Here is a 17,185-nt window from a genome sequence, read left to right as displayed (position 1 = left end):
CTCCCCATTATCACTGCTTTTCATTGAAAATGTTATCTCCCCCTGCCCCATCCTTTGTGCCCCCCCAAGGGGAAGAGGGGAGGCCCAGCCTCACCCTGGTGTAGTCAAGGTTATGGTGATAAATCCTGGGGCATTGTCACTTCTATTCGGAGTAAATTGGCTGGCCGCTTTCGGGCTGAAGGAAAGATAATTTGCTGTAGTATTTCAAATGGATTAGAAATGGATTTGAAGGGAAAGTTCATGCCTCCCATTACAAAGGCGAGAAAGAAGACTATCTTAAGGCACTGTTCCCTCCCTGGCCTTCATTATCCACGCTTAATACCTTTCCTATTTTCCAGCGTTAATGAAATTTCCTGGCGGCATGGGCCTGCCGGACGGATGGGAGAAGCCTTTAGATCTGCGGCTCCCGTAGCAGAAAAGGAATTACAGAGCCGTGCCGTGAGGGCAGGCGCTTGCAGGGTCCTTGGCCCTGCTATTATCTCATTAATTTTATCCCCTCTTCTCTGTACAGTTCGTTTCCAAAGGCTGTCCTCTCCATTAGGGTAACAATTTACTGGAGTGCTGTGACACCCATGGCAGTAAAAAGCTACAAGGCCCCACCTGGCGCCCTCTGCTGCAGCTTCCAAAGCCAGTGAGCTGGCAGGGGTTGGGGGTGGGTGAGGGAAAGGCCTTTGCCTTGACCTCGTTAAGCCCCAGGGTCCAGCCAGGTCCCCTTGAGGTCTCATCCACAGCAACCCAAATGTAGATTTTCCATACAAGGCTCCCAGGCTCTTGGTTGAGCAAAGCAGCAGGTAGCACCTGCCCCCATTCCCTGCAGGCCCTGGACCCACAGCCCTTTGCACACACACAGTCAGGATAAGAGCAGAAGGGCTGCTATCCTGCATCTTGCCCAAGTAGCTCCACAGATGGCCCACAGTTGTTATCACCATCTAATGAGCACTTTTTGAAGGAAGAACGAGAAAGGGACAAATGGGTATTTCCTGATCATCCATAAGAACTGAAACATGTCAAGCCAGGTATGGTGTAATCTCAGCACTCAGGAGGTCGAGGCAGCAATGTCTCTTGTTTGAAGTCATCTTGGCCTATATAGTGAGACTTTGTTTCAAAAAAGCAAAGCAAAAATAAAACAAAATAAACATGTGGAATAAGTAATACTGTCTTGGGAAGAATTATAACCACAGATGAGCCTCTCAGCTCTGAAGACCAGTCATGAAAAACTGGCTTGTTCATCTGAGGGTGAAGGCAGTGAGAACCAGGTCTGGGCTGAGGCATCCTAGTCTAGCCTGAACCCCATGCTTTCTCCTGACTCCTGGTTTCTTGAGGCAGGCCCTTGACAGTCCCCAACTTGAGACTCCCTGATGTATAAAGGAGGGGCTGCAGGCCTCCTTCTTGGGCAAGTGCTTGAAGAAATAAAGGAACTCCACAGTTCTGGCTGGGCCTGGATAGGTCTGTGGCTGCCTCACTGTTTTAACCTGTGGCTCCTTTTCTGTGGCTGCGTCTAAGGAGGAGTAAATGGGAATCACATTCAAAGCTCACTGTGCATTACACAGCTCCCTAAGATGCCTCTGGAGGAAAAGCATCAGGTGTGTTCTCACAGGGCTGGGCAGATTGTAGTTGAGCATGAGTGTGCTTGTCTTGTGACCATCATATTTCTGGTGGCTGTGTATTTGCTTACACTGTATAGCATAGTGTAGCTATACACTGTGTAGAGATGGAGTGCTTGAGAGAAATATTATGAAAAGAGAGCCTGCATGGATCCCAGTCAGGAGCTCATCAGGTCTTCTGGTAAAGAGACCAGAGCTGACTTCTAGCTTCAGTTGTAGGGTGGCCAGAAGCTAGGTAAGAGGTCACTGCTGCAGAATGGTACTCTCCAGTCCCCTCTTCCTCAGAATGCTACTCTAGCCCCAGGCTGGTGGTTGCAGGGATGTCTTCCCTATGGATAGTGAGGAACCAGCCAGTCTCATGTGAACAAACTCCAGCAGCTACTGCTCTAGTACCAGTTTATTTTAACTGAGGATTTGGAATTAAGTTGAACTTAAGTGATCCTTAAGTGAAGTGGCCATAGCTCTGAGTAGAGGTCAGGACATACCATTGAGCCTCTAGGACTGACAGGGTTGAAGTATGTGATGGCTAGGGCAGTGAGTGGCCAGGCAGACTGATCCCTGCAGCCTGGCTTGGCAGGACTCTTTCCCTCCAAGATTGGTGTTTGTGAACTTGAATTTTAATTAAGAGAAACTGGGTTAAGTGCCTTCTGTGGCCTCCCCACCACTGTGTTTGTACTTACACCGCAGCTTTGGTCCCCTGACGGCTGGCTCGCTTTGCTCACATTATCTCACTAATGAGCCCTCTGAGGCCATTGGCTGGCAAGAGTTATCCCAACTTGCAAGTGGAGAGACCAAGGCTCAAAAGGGCTATGGTGCTGGATGGTAGAATGGTAGCTGAGCCCAAGTGCATGGCTGCCTTCCCCGGGGTTACAGGGCAGTGCTGCAGGTGTCTTGGCAAGGCAGGCAAGCAAGCAAGCAAGCAAGCAAGCAAGCAAGCAAGCAGACCTCCTCTGGCTGTTATTCTACAGTTCAGCTCTCCAGATACCTCCTTGGCCCTAGTTGGCTGGAGAAGAGTCTGTTACAGCTATGGAATCCTGAGAGCCTTCAGACCTTGCTTCCCTCAGGAGCTAGAGCTGGATAGGCTACAGGGCCATGGGCGCCAGTGGGGTCTGGAAGAGAAGGGTCACAGCCCTGTACCAGGCTGGATATGTTGCCCATACCTTCCATTTTAGCTGTCCTCTGGGGAGTGAGGACTGCTGTTATGAAGGCCTCTGTGTACCCTACTGATACATAACTGGTGCCCATTGCTCACATTTGCCACTAGAGGGCAGTGCATGCAGGCTGTGATCATGTGATAAGTAGTGTCTGATTTACATAAACATTACACACCACCAAAATGTATCTTGAAGATTGGCTGCATGCTGAGCCCTCTGGGTTTACCTGGACGCTGGGGCACCAAGTTCCCTCCCTGAGGACAGTCTGCTCAAATCACAGCTAGGCAAGGGCTGTCACATCAAGGCCCTTTCCCAGCTTGTATAGTGCCTGAGCCTCCAGGGGTCCTGGGGTATCTGGTAGACCTGAAGGCTTGAAAGGGTGGGAGCAGTAAGGTGGTCTCTGAGGTCCAAGACCGACCTAGCTTAGGTCTGTACTCCAAGCCACCAACCCTACAGCTGCCCCTTTACCTCTTGAACAGTAATTTCTACCCCACACAGTGGGCATGGTGAGCTTGAGACCACCCTCCTACATTCTCAGTGCAGGGCTCTCTGAGCAGTGGACAAAGAGAGGGTACCATGAGCAGAGTAGTCCATGTCGATCCTATGCAGCTCTTGTCCTGGGGCACAGTTTCTACCAACCTTAGCAAAAACCCAAGTGGGTATCATATACTGGTGCCAAGGGGCCAGGCCCTGCACTGCTTTTCAAAATACAGTGCCCCAGGGAACATCCCCAGCATGGAGATACTCACCAGTGCCCAGGCTTGGAGACAGTCTGCAAGGACAGGTGTGTGTTGGAGGCCAGTCCTCTCTGTGGCTCATTGGGGCTCATGAATTTCTAACCAGTTTGTCAGAAGCCCTTGGCTATTGCTATAGATGTGTCTCTATGAGAGGTAAGGGGACAGGGGTCTCCTGGCAGGGGGACCAGAGACAACCAACAACCCCAACTGTAATGTATCCCATGAAGCAGCAAGTGCTTCAGGGCGGGTTTAACACTGACCACCAAATCTAAGCTTATTCTGGGCCATGTCTAATAAACAGTTTGTTGTCTCTGTAGGTCCCTGGTGCTGAACCGCCTGCGTCCAGCCATCACTGGAGGTGGGAAAGCCCCATCTGGTTCCCCTCGGTGGCGGAACAAAGGCTATCGCTGTATAGGAGGGGTTCTCTACAAGGTGTCTGCCAACAAGCTCTCCAAGACCTCCAGCCGGCCCAGTGATGGCAGCAGGGCCCTCCTTCGCACAGGTGAGATGGAATGCTGGAGAATATGTGGATGAGCACTGAATGTCAGTGAGTCTCACTTTCTCTGGGCTCAGTTGTGGGCATAGCCATATAAGGGGACAAGGCCAGGGGCCTGGAACTTAGAGAGCTGAGAGAGTGGATGCACCCAGAAAACTGGATGGGCACAGGGCTTTAGGAGCTATCCCTTGGGAAACTGAAGGGGTAGCCAGAGTGGGGGCAATGTCCCCTGCGAGTCTGAGTGGCGCTGGCCTCTCGCTTGGCTGAGCAGCCAGATTTTCTGTGAGAGACCATACAGGAGCACCTGTGTTTTGCTCTTGGACAAAGGATGAGCCAGGTATGGTAAACATGCCTGGCTGAGCAAACACCTGGGGCCACGGCACCCCTAATCACATTGGTGATGCCTCACCAACTGTATCTGGAGGCAGACATCACCACTGCTGCAAGCCCCTGCAGCCTGGGGACAGGCTGAGGAGAAGGAAATGCTTTGGATGTACTTATTGTACAATTAACTAGAAAAGTATTTTGGTTTCAGTCCAATCTTATCCTCTTCTTTGCCCATCAAAAAGCACGGCAAGATTATGGGTTGCTGTGGAATTCAGAGGCCCAGCTGTGCCCAGCAGCCCTATTCACTCACCAGACGGGCTGGAAGGAGAAGAAATCAACCAGGGAGAAGGCAGTGCCAAGGGCAGTCCTAGGTTCACGAAGATAACAGGGAATATCCCATTTGGGACAGCCAGTTCTTCTGTGTCCCTTCCAGGCTGTGCTTGAGAGCTATTCTTCAGGTCCAGAGCATCCAGGTGCTGTTCTAGACAAGATGCATAGGGAACATAGCTCCTGACATTTATTCCTTTAGGGTGGAAGAGCCTGGTAAGCTCATTTAAGAACTGTGGGAATAGCTTGGGCTCCTGCCCTGACTCTTACATGCCCTTGAGTCTCTGCGTCCCCACCAGTACCCACTGTAGTCTCCCTGTTCCTGTGCTTTTGCTCTGTCTCATATTCCAAACACTGTCGCATACTCCAGGCTTCCTAAGCACCAAGGCTTGGGATTAGGACTGAACCTAGGGCTTGGAAATAAACCCTCTCATCTCCCTGCATTGACCACCATTACCTAGTGACTGCCACATGGTCCTGTCCTCAGATACAAGGACTAACCGTCTTGTGCTGAATCCTGGTTTGCACTGTGTTTGGCTGGATGGACCTAGGACATGGGGCTACACCAGCCATCTGAGCTTCTTGTATCCCTCTTATCTGGGAGAGGTGGAGATGAGAGAGATAAATTCTGTCAGGGCAGGCAGTAGTGCTGGCCTCTCATGGTCCTTCACTGGGAGGTGATGGGCTCTAAGCTACAAAGAGGGCTGGGCTGCTTCCCTGTCACTTCTCACCGGGAAGCTATGCCTGTTCCTGTGATCCAGGGACCAAGTGCCGAGTTCTGTAGACTCTGCCTTCCTGGCTCCCGCACACAGAGCTTTCACATCACCGTAATATGAACAGTCTACCCCCCTTACTCTGGGCCTGGCTCTTTTGCCCGCCTTTCTTGGCTATAGACCCAACTAAGAAGGAATTTCTTCTCCCATAAGCCCTTGCAGCCTTGTTTCCCAGTGCTCTAGCAGCCACCTAGGGCCTGTCTTCTATTCAGCAAGCTGTCTAAGGGAACATGTGACAAGAGCAGAGTGGGAGTCCCAGGAGCCTCTCTACCACTACCTCTACCTCTCTCCTTGCTTTTGCCAAGGCTTCAGCCTGCTGCCAGTCAGGACTGTCATTGTCCCTGACCTACCTACCTAAGCTTGGCAGCTACTCTAGGACCTTTCTGGGGCTTGCCCTTTCTCTCCTTGGGATGGGATGTGGGGCATGTTGAAAGACAGACTGGCAAGACCACACCCTTCCTTCTGAGTCAGGGGAGATGAACAGTGATCTGGATAGCACCTGCTGCCTAGACACCCCCCACATGATCCCCACCCCACAGTGAGGAAGGTAGATTGCTCCCAACAGTGCACTACTGCTGACTGGCCCACTTACACCAGTCATAATTAAAGAAATAAATTTCCTTCTCTAGTGTCAGCAAGCCTTTGACTTCACAGGAGGGATGGGGCACCAGCTCCTTTCCTGGCCACCCCTCCAGGCCCTCAAGGATGGAGTCAGCATTAGCCATGGCTTTCTTGGCTTTCTGAAGTTCAGCCCACCCTCCCAAATCTACCTGCTAGTCAGATGGCCCACTTCCTGCACCCTTGCCCTGAACTTTTGCCTGAGACCTGTGTCCTTGGTTGGCTGGACTTGTGAGAGCACAAAAAGCCTGACAGTCCCTTCAGTGAGGGACAGAAGTCTCAGAGGACGGGGCTAGCCCTGGCTTCTTGAGGGCCTCCAGCCAAAGTGAAGCAGGTGTGAGCTGTAGCCTTCTGCTGCTGACTAGCCACCTATATGTTCTTGGGCAAGTGAGGTCTCTGCAACTTTTTCTTTTGTTTGTTTTTTGACACAGGGTTCTTCTGTTATGTAGATCGGGCTGTCCTGCAACTCATTCTGTAGACCAGGCTGTCCTCGAACTCACAGAGATCACCTGCCTCTGCCTCCTGAGTGCTGGGATTAAAGGCGCGCACCATCACACCTGGCCCCCTGTGACTAATGATTTGTTCCCTACCTTCCCTTCCTTGAGTACCAGGAAGTCACATTAGAGGGGCATGCAGGGAAGCCTTGTCAGCTGCAGAGCTACCAGGTCATGGAGACACTACTTACTGCTGTTCCTCTCTGTGACTTCTTCTACCATTTTGGTTTTCTTTCCAAGATTGCAGCTCTAGATGCCTTTGTTGAATGTGCCCTGCCTGGACCTGGCAGGCTCTCAGCTGAGTAGACCCGAGCTTTAGGAAGCCCTTGCTCCAACCTCCTGGGAGCAGCTAGACAGCTCAGCAATGAAACTGGGGACAGATACCTGAGCTCAGCCCCTTGTTTGCCTGCCTGGTGGGCTCTGCCAGAATGATAGCCAAGTGCTGAGGAGGCTTTGACCTCTCCGAAAGATGAGCTCCCTTTGAGGACCAGGGAACAGACAGGGCACTGAGCAAGGGTGGAGTTGGAGGGAGCCAGTATTTATTTTGGGAAACTCCAGGAAGTGAAAGCGCTCCAGAGTGCACAGCAGAAGCAGCACCTTATGCTCCCAGGTCAGGGCTGTGCTGGAGCTTTTTGCACCTCTGGTTGCTTCTTTTCAAGCCAGCTACTTTATGTGCATTTTTAACACTGCAAAGCATTTGGAAGGTGCCTCCTATCCTTGTCAAAACTCCCACCGTGAGCCCCACGCTGATGTGTTTTTAAAAGCAGAAAGTGGAAAGATGAGAAAGCTGCTCCCTACCAGGTCCTGACAGGTGGCACGTGATGCCCACGTGTCTCTGGCTGGGAGCAGATGGTGCCAGTGTCACCAGCAGGCTGGGCGACAGCCCGGGAACTGGTGCTCATTGACAGACTATCACATTGCACGTCACTGGTTACGAAGACTGGCAGGTGTGAGTGAGTGTGTGTCTGTGCCACCTGGACAGCACTCCACTGCCACCCTAAGGACAGGTGTCCTCGGCTAGAAATAGAGCCACCCTAAATTCTTCCTTGCTTCTCCACACCCCGAGACCCTTGTCCCACCCTTTCCCTTGAAGCTTCCTCCTCAGACCCTCAGTCCTTCTGGGCTCTCGGCTCCCTGTCCCTGCCCTGAGGCCTCATTCATGTCCCAACTGCCTGAGCCTGCATAGCTGTGCAGTAGAGTCCCTGCTTCCCGCTGGGACCCATGGATACCCTTTTTAAACTCAAGGGCACTAAGGTTAGGTGTAGGGCAGCCTCTGACCAGAGGGCCCCACAGAACTCCAGGAGGGTAACATCTGCCCTCATAGCTCATTTAACAGATACCTCAGGTACTTCCTAGCAGCAGACAGGCTTTCCCTAGCAGGCCTGGTCTTGCCTTGGGCCCAAAGTCCCTAAGGTACCAAGGTTCAACATACCATCCACCCTGGTCTAGGGAGGATTTTAAAAGGGTGTGGGGGGCTCTCAGGGCCAAGTAGCTTATAGAGTGCCTAGGTGAGAGGGTATGAGTTTCCAAGCAGTGAGGCATGAAGGGCTGTTGCAGGTCTGGAGCAAGGAGTGAGGGGTGCTGCTCTAGAGCAGATCACGGGTGCTTGGATCATAATAGCCTGGTAGTGTGGGTTTAGGCACTTTAGGACATCCCCTTTTAAAACCTAGATGGCTTTGTCATCACTCAGGTCCTCAGAATTTCTGAGTGATGTCACTTGTGCCTCTTGCTGCTGTACGTATTCATTTCAGCAGCTGCTCTGTAGGAAATTGGATCTGGTCTGGGAAGGGTCATGTGTGTATTTGAGGAACCAGGGGAAGCCATCCTGAACAGGCCCTGCCCTGCTTGCCCTGTGATCCTGGGGTTGGCCTCTATCTTTAAAAGGCAGGCAAAGCTGTGTGGTGAGCCTGGGCATCCCCCACATGGCAGCCGTGAGGTTCTCAGGGAGCCCTGTTGCCATCCCATTGTCTTCATGACGCATTGGTCACCTCAGACAGGCCAATTGGATTTTGGTGTTTGGGAGTTTGAGGACTATGAAAGGGAGGGAGCCTCCCAACTTTTGAGTAACAAGCTCCAATTGGACCTAGACACCCTGTCTGCAGCCACTGTGCAGAGCGGCAAGTCACATTTCTAGCCGTGCCAACACATTCATTCTCCTCCTCCTCCTTCCCCTTCCTCCTCTTCTCCCCTCCTCCTCCTCCTTCCAGCCTCCTCCCTTCATGCTTCCCTCTTTCCTCTCCCCCTTCCTTCTCCCTCTCTCCCCTCCCCTCCTCTTCCTCCTACACCCCCCCTCTTTCTTTTTTAATAATCCTTTAAGTCTAAAAAAGCAGTTTCTCTCCTATACAGCCAGGCCCATTTCCTCTACCCTGGTCTGAGTAGCCCCCTCTGTTTCCTTCCCAGGCTCTACAAAGTTAGGTGCCATTACCCTTTGCCATTTGTATGATGGCCTCCTTGGTAGCCAGGCCAAGGACAGAGCCTAGAGACATGTCAATGGGCCTATCCCTGCCTCAGCCCAAAGACCTGCCCCGTGAGCCACCTGGGCACCGAGGAGCAGAAACTGGGAAGCCAGTAGGGAACCAGCAAGCACCAAGTTGATCTTAGGGAGCCTGGCTGGTTGGAGACATCGGGCTGGCAGGCTCTTCTAGTCCTTGACCCTGGCATGCTGGATCCAGGGTCGCCTACCCTCAGGATAACGCAGACACAGGGCCCAGCAGTGCCCTACTCTTGATGCTGTGTCCCCAGAGGGAAGGGCTCCTGGAAGAAGCATCTATGCCTGAGCTAAGTTCTAGGGGGCTTGAAGGGACTTTGCCAAGATGGTTTGGCAGGAAGGAAGTGTGAGTCATCCAGGGAAGGGTGGTAGGTAAGGGTTAGTTGGCTGTGGCCTGATGGTACCTGTTGGTTGCCCCGTAGGACGACTGGACCCTGCCACCAGCTGCAGTCGATCCTTGGCCAGGTGCGTCCCTTGAGGCTGGGAAGGGAGGGGCTCCCTGCTCACTCCTGGGCTCACAAACCTCTCTCTGTGTAGCCGGGCCGTCCAGCGGAGCCTGGCCATCATCCGGCAGGCGAAGCAGAAGAAAGAGAAGAAAAGGGAGTACTGCATGTACTACAACCGCTTTGGCAGGTGTAACCGTGGCGAGCGCTGCCCTTACATTCATGACCCTGAGAAGGTGGCCGTGTGCACCAGGTGCCCTGCCCAGCCTTACCGACAACTTGGGGGGTTAGTGGCAAAACCTGGCACCAGCCCTCCCCAAACCTTCCTATCCCATGCTGCAGATTTGTCCGAGGCACATGCAAGAAGACAGATGGCTCCTGCCCTTTCTCTCACCATGTGTCCAAGGAGAAGGTGAGTGCTGTGTGGTCAGCAGGCCTGCTCTTCCACACATTTCTGGGTGCCATCCAGCCTCCAGACAGACTGGACTGCATAGTGTTCCTTGGTCTTAAGTTAGCAGCTCCCGCCTCCAGTGTCCACAAACTCACATGGTCCTCCAGCTCACCCCTTCACCCCCATGGCCTGGCAGTGTTGTGCTGCCTCTTCCTCCTGCTGGAAGAAGCGCTCAACCTGGGGGCGGTCCTAGCATAGCACATGTGAGAGTCTCCTTCTCCTGTCACCATCGCCCCAGGTCCTGTGATGATGCCAGGCTGCTTCCCACCTCCACTACAGGAACAGGGCAGGGAAGCCTCCTAGATGCTCCTGTAGTATGAGGAGGTCAGGGTCTTCTCTGTCTCCTGTCCCAAGACTGCCGTGGACGGAGTAGTGGTCAGAGAAGATGGCAGCACAGCCAAGATTTCAGTGCCCAGGTGTGCCCCAGCCTGCAAGGACGGAGAGCTCTGTGGTCAGGGCCTCACCTAGACCCACTGACCTCTGAGAAGACGCCCATGAGTGTGAGGAAGGGCCTGGGGCCAAGGCCGCAGTGCAGAGGAGGCGGGTGGGTGAGGCCTGCTGCTGCTCCGACAGCTTTTCCCCTTGAGAAGCTTGGAGAGAATCAGCATTTTTCTCCCTAATCGAGCTTCGAAACTCTGTCGTGAGCAATTTGGAAATTCACGTCGAGTTTCAGGTTCATTAAGCGCCAGCTCCAAAGCCCGTGCGCACTCCAAGCTGTCTAATGTGTGGGCCGCACCAGCGCCCTGAATTAATGTTATTGTTATTTGTGTGGACGTGGCGGGGTGCAAACAAGGTTAATTGAAATGAGAACGCAGTTTCCTCTTGGTAACGGCCCCGCTCTGACAGCCAGGAGGAGCTCTGTTTGGTGCAAGAGTTGGCTTTATTATCCCTTTTTATTAGAGCTAATTTGGGCTCTATATCAAAAACCACATTAAGGGAATTGTCTACAGCTTCACCACTGCCAGCCCAAACAGGGCCCCCAGCCCCTCTCCCCTCTGTGGCTGCAGTTAAAAGACAATTAAAAATAAACTCTTGCTCAGTAAATCACCCTTTGTTTCTTTGATTTCCCCTCCTCTCTCTACTCCAGGGCTGCTGCCCCAGCCTCTTCCTCCTTGGCCTCCCTCAGACAGGTTCCTACCTTTCCCTCTCCCACCTTGCCCATGGAGTCCTTGGGTCAGGAAAGTACTCCTCAGCTGCTGCTAGTGCAAGTGTGGGATGTGTCGGCAGGCTGAGATGTGCATTTTGAGATATGAGTGACCTCCTGGGGCTGAGGAGGATGTGCTGGATGAGGACAGTGACAATACCCATTCTCCAAACAGTCCAGAAAGGGCTGGTGATTGGCCCATGGAAGGGGAAGGAGCAAAGTTGCCTAGAAAATCACAGGTAGCCTCGTCTTTGGATGGTCTCAAACCCAGGTCCCATTGCCCATCGACCCCTCCAGGCCCACACGGTGGTAACAAGTAGCAGTTGTAGCTAGCGGTCATCAGGGCTGTTGCAGCTCTCTACTAAGAAAGGGACAGGGTATATATCTAGCTCCTGGGCTGAGTCACTTGCCCAGGCCTGTCCACCCACAGCTGCCAGGGTGGGTCCAGACTTTCTGCTCCAGGACCCAATTTACTGATGGGCTAGACCTTGGTGCTACCATGTGGCCGATGCCTGACCTGGTGTCTTAGATGTTCAGCTCCAAGTCTGCCCCACTTAGATAGTAGAGCTAAATCCCAGGGCTCCCGAGATACACCAGGCCATGGGTTGGTGGTTAGGAGTCCTGCGTACTGTGTTCATGGGTAGGGATAGCACACCTAGGAAAATTCGTTGCTGCAGACTGCCCAGCTCCATATCTTCATTTGGGCAGAGTTAGAACAGACAAGGGAAGCAGGGGTTTGATATGGGAAGATGACTTCCTGGACCCCAGCTGCTGCTGGCTGGCTTTGTGTGTTTATTCTTTGTGGGGTTTTTGTTTGTTTTGGTTTTATTTGTTTTTCCCCCTGGAATCTCACCAGATAGCCCTGGCTAGTCTTGAGCTTACTACGTAGACCAAGCTGGCCCGGAACTCACCAAGATTCACCTGTCTCTGCCTCCCAAGTGTTGAGATTAAAGGTGTGCACCATTTATGAGCCAGCTTTGTGCCCATTTCTCCTTCCCACCAGGAGGACCATGGTGAGGGTCTTCAAGAAGGATCTGAGTGGCTGTTGTCCAGCCGTGGGACCCTCTTGGGTCTGCAAGTCCTGGTGTTTTTACTTGTAAAGTGGATGTGGTGCAAAGGTCCAGACTTTTGGGCCCTGACACCTTTCTTCCTTCCCACAGATGCCTGTGTGCTCCTACTTTCTGAAGGGGATCTGCAGCAACACCAACTGTCCCTACAGCCACGTGTATGTGTCCCGCAAGGCTGAAGTGTGCAGTGACTTCCTCAAAGGCTATTGTCCGCTGGGTGCAAAGGTGAGGGGCTCAGGCGGGCACGGGACAGGTTGGTAAGCAGTCTTCAGTACTCTGCATTGACTTTGCTAGTCTTGCCCATCTCACAAATGACTCAGAAGTGCAGCAGCTTGCCCAGGGTCCAACAGGGCCAGCTAGCACCCCAGGTCCTCATGCAAGGGCAGCAAGGGGTGTATAGTAGAGCCTACCCAAAATACGTAAGGGATAAAGTAGCTGAGATAGTGAAACCTGGGGAGATTGCTGTGAGAAGCCAGTCGTGACTGAAAGAGATGTCAGAGGTTGGAAACTCTACAGGACTGAAGTAGCTGTGTGAGCTGTATGGCTACCTGCTTCCCTGAGATGGTGTGTGTGTGTGGGTGGGTGGGTGTGGGTGTGTGTCTGTGTGTGTCTGTGTATCCCACTTCCATCTCACCTATGGTAGAGGGCTGCTGGTAAGGGTGATCTAGGGCTGCATCCCATATCCCAGTGGAGGTACCCAATGTGGAGTTAGGGTTGGGAAATGGGTAGGAGGGCTAGCACTGTATCCCTGGGTAACTAGCATGCTGCCTTTTCCTAGATGTCCAAGACTACCTGTCTGGCTGCCCAGGCAGCTCAGTCCTACCTGTTGACTTTTATGAGAAAATCCCCATAGCTGAGCTAGCCATGATCTTACCAACTGCACAGCTACAGGAGAGCCCTGGAGATCTAGTCCTCTTCTCCAAGCCTCCCATACCTGAGCTCCTCACACTGGGGTTCTGTGCCTGAGGTGGGCCTAAGCATGGCTAGGGACTCTTGGAGAGGGCCTTTTAGTCCCTGGTATCTAGTGAAAAGCCATGACACACAACTCAGGGGCCCATAGAAAGTGCCTTTGCTGTCTTTCCTGTCTGTGGATCATCCCCCTCCCCCAACCTGCCAGTGAAGTGAAATCAAAGCCAGCGGGCAGTGTGGGCCAGCCCCTGTCCCAAGAACCCTTCCAAGCTTCACATCACAGAGGGCACCAGAAGCACAGTGTATTTACCTCATCCTGCCTGGGCATAGCCCTCTAAAGTTGCCTGAGCTTCTTGATACTTTCTGTCTTTTATCCTGTCTTCCCATCAAAGTGGCTTGAGCCTTCCTTCCAGAGAGGACACAAGTGGTGACTTCCTTGAGCCTACTGATGCTTCTGTATTGCCACTGACAGCGTGAGCTTGACAGGAGCTGTCGGGTCACCTTGAAGGGCACTGATCCCTGGCAAGGAAGCCCTTCCGGGGAGGTGGGGACTGGCAGGCCTTGGCAGGGGCACTTCTAGGCGCTGGCCCAGGTGAGGGGCAGGACCCCATGGATGCTACAGCTGATTATTGTAAAATATTCCAATTTAAATGAAGATATCAGAGCGATATTTAAGTCCTGCTTCTATTAGTGGAAGTGCTTACTGCGTCCCTTTCTGCGTGTCAGCGCTGCGTCCCTGCCGCATGATGGATAGCAGCTTGTAATTATATATGGGGGAAAGCGCTGAGCAGGCCAGATCCAGCGGGAGGGGAGGTAGCAGCCTGGGCCTGTGAGGGTTAATTTTATTCTCTAAATAATATAAAAAGTGCTGAGTCGTCACCTTGCGCCTGAAGTAGAAGTCCTCAAATGGGCCCTAGAGAGTTTATAATATTCCACTGAATCAAGTGAAACTGTTAACCTTGCTTCATAAAGCCAGGGCTTGTTAAAGAGGCGCGTTCCCTTTCCTTTTGAATAATTTAGGCTGAGAGTAAGTCTCTGCTCCTTCCCTTTCTGGGGGCCATGGGGCTGCTCCAGGTCTTACCACTCGGGGTAGCCTCTGCCAGCTGGCAGGCCAACTCTCCTGGACTTGAGGACAGATGAGTGATGGCAAGCTGGTGACTGTTTTGTAGGATGCCTCTCACTGTCAGGGTCTGGTGTATCCTCACGCTAGAGTAGAAAGTGGCAAGTGTGTCACTGTGTCACTTCCTCCCACTCCTGATTGTGACCTAGGGCACACTTTGATCACTTGACGGCTGTGATGCCAGCTTTGCCTCAGCATGTATCTCCTTAGATCATGAGTATTCATTCTGTGTAACGTGCCCCAGGGCACAGAGCTGGCGAATCTGTTCTCTGAATATGATGTATGCCTGTGCATTTTGGGTATATATGTGCATGTGTGTGCCTTTGAGCACCATCCATTTGTGTGTGTGCATGTGTCCCAGCCTTTTCTCCCTCTCTGCCGAACCTGCTACCCAGCTCTCCTCTCTAGTCAGCACTCCTGCTCTGTCACCTCCTGCATGTGCCTAGGCCAGTCCCGGACCCTGCCTGTAGGCCTCAGCCCTGTGCTAACCCATCCCCTGACCCTCTTGGCTACTGAGCACCCTGACCCTCCCATAGCATCTTTGGCTTTCCTGCCCATTACCACATATTACCTCTGCCTGGTGAGGGTGTCCTTCAATCAGCCCAGATCTCTATTCTTGGGTTCAATCCTTCTGTATTCCCCATCATTATGAGTTCATCCGTGATCACAGAGAGCTCCCATATTTGGTACTGCTGAGTCCATTAGTTGTGGTGAGGTGGTTGTGGGTAAGGGTCAGACTCCAGTCCAGCCTGCCCTGCCACTTGTAGCTATGACCTACACAAGTCTTAACCAATAGGGATGCTTCTTTTTGAGAGATGAGGGCTCTGCCTCTCACATGGGGCTGTGATGGGTTTTTTTTTTTTTTTTGGTTTTGTTTTTGTTTTTTTTTTTTTAAAAAGCCATGTGATGACTGTCTTGTACAGGCTGCCATGTACTCTCTGGACTCTGTTGTTGATTTGCTTATCATGTGAGGCCTTTACGTGGTGAGCCTTTATGTAGTGAGTAGTGAGTATATCTCTCAAATCCTGATCTGCCCTCCTTGTCCTCTGAATGTGAAGGCTTGGAGGAAGTAACGGATCCATTGAGATACAACTCACAAAGCCCTAAGTTTCAGTGTCACAGCTTTTGGTATATTATATTTTTCGGTGCTTGGGACTGAGCCTAGGGCTTCATGCACACTAGGCAAGTACCCCACCATAGAAATAAGTCCTCATTGCTCATGTTTTGTTTGTTTGGTTTGGTTTTTTAATTATGATATGAAATGAAAAAGAAACGTTGTGATCCAGAGCTGGGATGTGGCTCCATAGTAAAGCCCCTGCCTAGCATTGGCAAGGCCCTGAGTGTGAATCCCAGAGCTGTAGAACAGGTCTGTGACATACCACACGCTCATTACCATAGCCATTCTTAAGGCAACAGCTCTGTCTTTCATTAAACTTACAGTATTGAGCCAGGGCACACACCGGTAATCCCAGCACTTGGGATACAGAGGTAGGAAGATCAGTGCACATTTATGCTCAGTCTGGTCTACATACTGAGTACTAGGCCAGCTAGGGTCACACAGCAAGACCTGTCTCAAAAGTAAGTACATAGTCACAGTAATCTGCAGTTTACACCACTGGGAAGTATTTTCAAAGCTTTTTCAGCCCCCCAAACTGAAATACTACAAGCATGTTAAGCAGCAACTGCCCTTTCCTCCCTGTCCCCAACCTGACAGCCTTGTCTAGGTATTTCACATGATAAAATCAGCGTTTGTTCCTCTGTGTCTGGTATCTCGGTTCTTTTTCTCAGCATAGTGTTTTCAGGGGTCATGTCACAATATATATAAGAACTTCATTCCTTTTTATGGCCACATAATATTCCATCACATGCATGCAGGCATTCTGTCCATCCGTGCATGTCTGTGAGTAGACATGGCTTAGTGCCACCTTTTGGCTGCTGTGAGGGATGCTAGAACACTGGCATACAACTATCTGCTTTTACTTCTTTGCTGGATCATATGTCAATCCTATATTTGTCTTTTTGTAAAGCTGCCAAACTGTGTTCCATGGTAACTGGACAACTTCACATTTCCATAAACAGGGAATCCTCCCCACCGCAGGTTGTGAACTCCTTTGTTAACGTTGATAATTTTGTATAGGTGTCTTGGCATTTTTGAAACATAGGACCTGTCACCTGAAGACAGACAAAATGTTACTGCTCCCATTTCAATCTGAAGGCTTTTTGTTTCTTTTCCTCGCCTAGTTGTTCTGGCTGGAAAGTCAATACTGTGTTGAATAAAAGTGGCAAAAGTGAACATCCCTCCTCTTGTTTTCCATCGCTGAGCATGACATAGCCTTAGGCTTCTTATGAAGTATGATGTTGCAGTTTCAAGGTAATGCTGACCTTATGGGAGAAGTTTAGAAATATGTTCTTTCTGGTTATGAACGGTTGAAAAAACTCAGGGCGAATTCTTTGTTGAGTGGTGTAATAGAACTTGGCAGTGGAGCCTGCAGTCTGAGGCTCTTTCTGGAGAGGTCTTTGTACTCAGTGCTCTGGGATAGAAAGTGAGTTTTCTAGAGGTGTATTTGGCTAGAAGTTCTATCATCTCAGTGCTCTTTGCACAGAACAGCTGTTTTGTTGATCTTTCTCTTAGTGTTTTTTCCCTTTTCAAATTCATTGTTTTCTGTTATTTTTATTACTTGTTTCTGCTTGCTTGGCATTTATTTTGCCTCTTTCCTCTAGGTTCCTGAAGTGGGAGCTTAGAGTACTGTGAAGTTTCCCTTTTTCTGAGCATGTTTGCTTAGCTGTGTCCCCAGCATTGTGGTGCTGTGCTCTCCCTCAGGGCCTCATGTCTCTGCTTCCTGACTCAGGGCTTATTCAGTTCAGTTTCTAGGAATCTTGTTGTCTTTCTGACCTTGATTTCATCTCCTCATAGTAAAGAATATACTCTGTATAATTTTAGTATTTCTCTGCTTCTATCCCCATTCAACTTGGACTCAAACCCATGCTAGGCAAGTGCTCTACACTAAGCTACATTTCATCCCCAGCTATTTC

At 51.2% G+C, this 17,185-nt stretch overlaps 1 protein-coding gene across 1 annotated transcript in view; it reads left to right on the top strand.

The window, feature by feature from the left end:
* Zc3h3 (zinc finger CCCH-type containing 3) overlaps positions 1–17,185 on the top strand; it is a 79,353-nt gene that overhangs the window by 51,966 nt on the left and 10,202 nt on the right. Inside the window, exons 5-9 of the mRNA XM_036208683.1 lie at positions 3,813–3,997; positions 9,441–9,483; positions 9,556–9,714; positions 9,804–9,873; positions 12,217–12,348. Coding sequence (XP_036064576.1) covers positions 3,813–3,997; positions 9,441–9,483; positions 9,556–9,714; positions 9,804–9,873; positions 12,217–12,348 — 589 coding nt within the window. The remainder of the gene's footprint in view (positions 1–3,812; positions 3,998–9,440; positions 9,484–9,555; positions 9,715–9,803; positions 9,874–12,216; positions 12,349–17,185) is intronic.

Source organism: Onychomys torridus, chromosome 16 (genome assembly GCF_903995425.1).
Source record: "Onychomys torridus chromosome 16, mOncTor1.1, whole genome shotgun sequence".
NCBI classification, from domain to species: domain Eukaryota; kingdom Metazoa; phylum Chordata; class Mammalia; order Rodentia; family Cricetidae; genus Onychomys; species Onychomys torridus.
The sequence above is the reverse complement of the archived record's forward strand: the minus strand, read 5'-3'. Positions and strand labels throughout refer to the sequence as shown.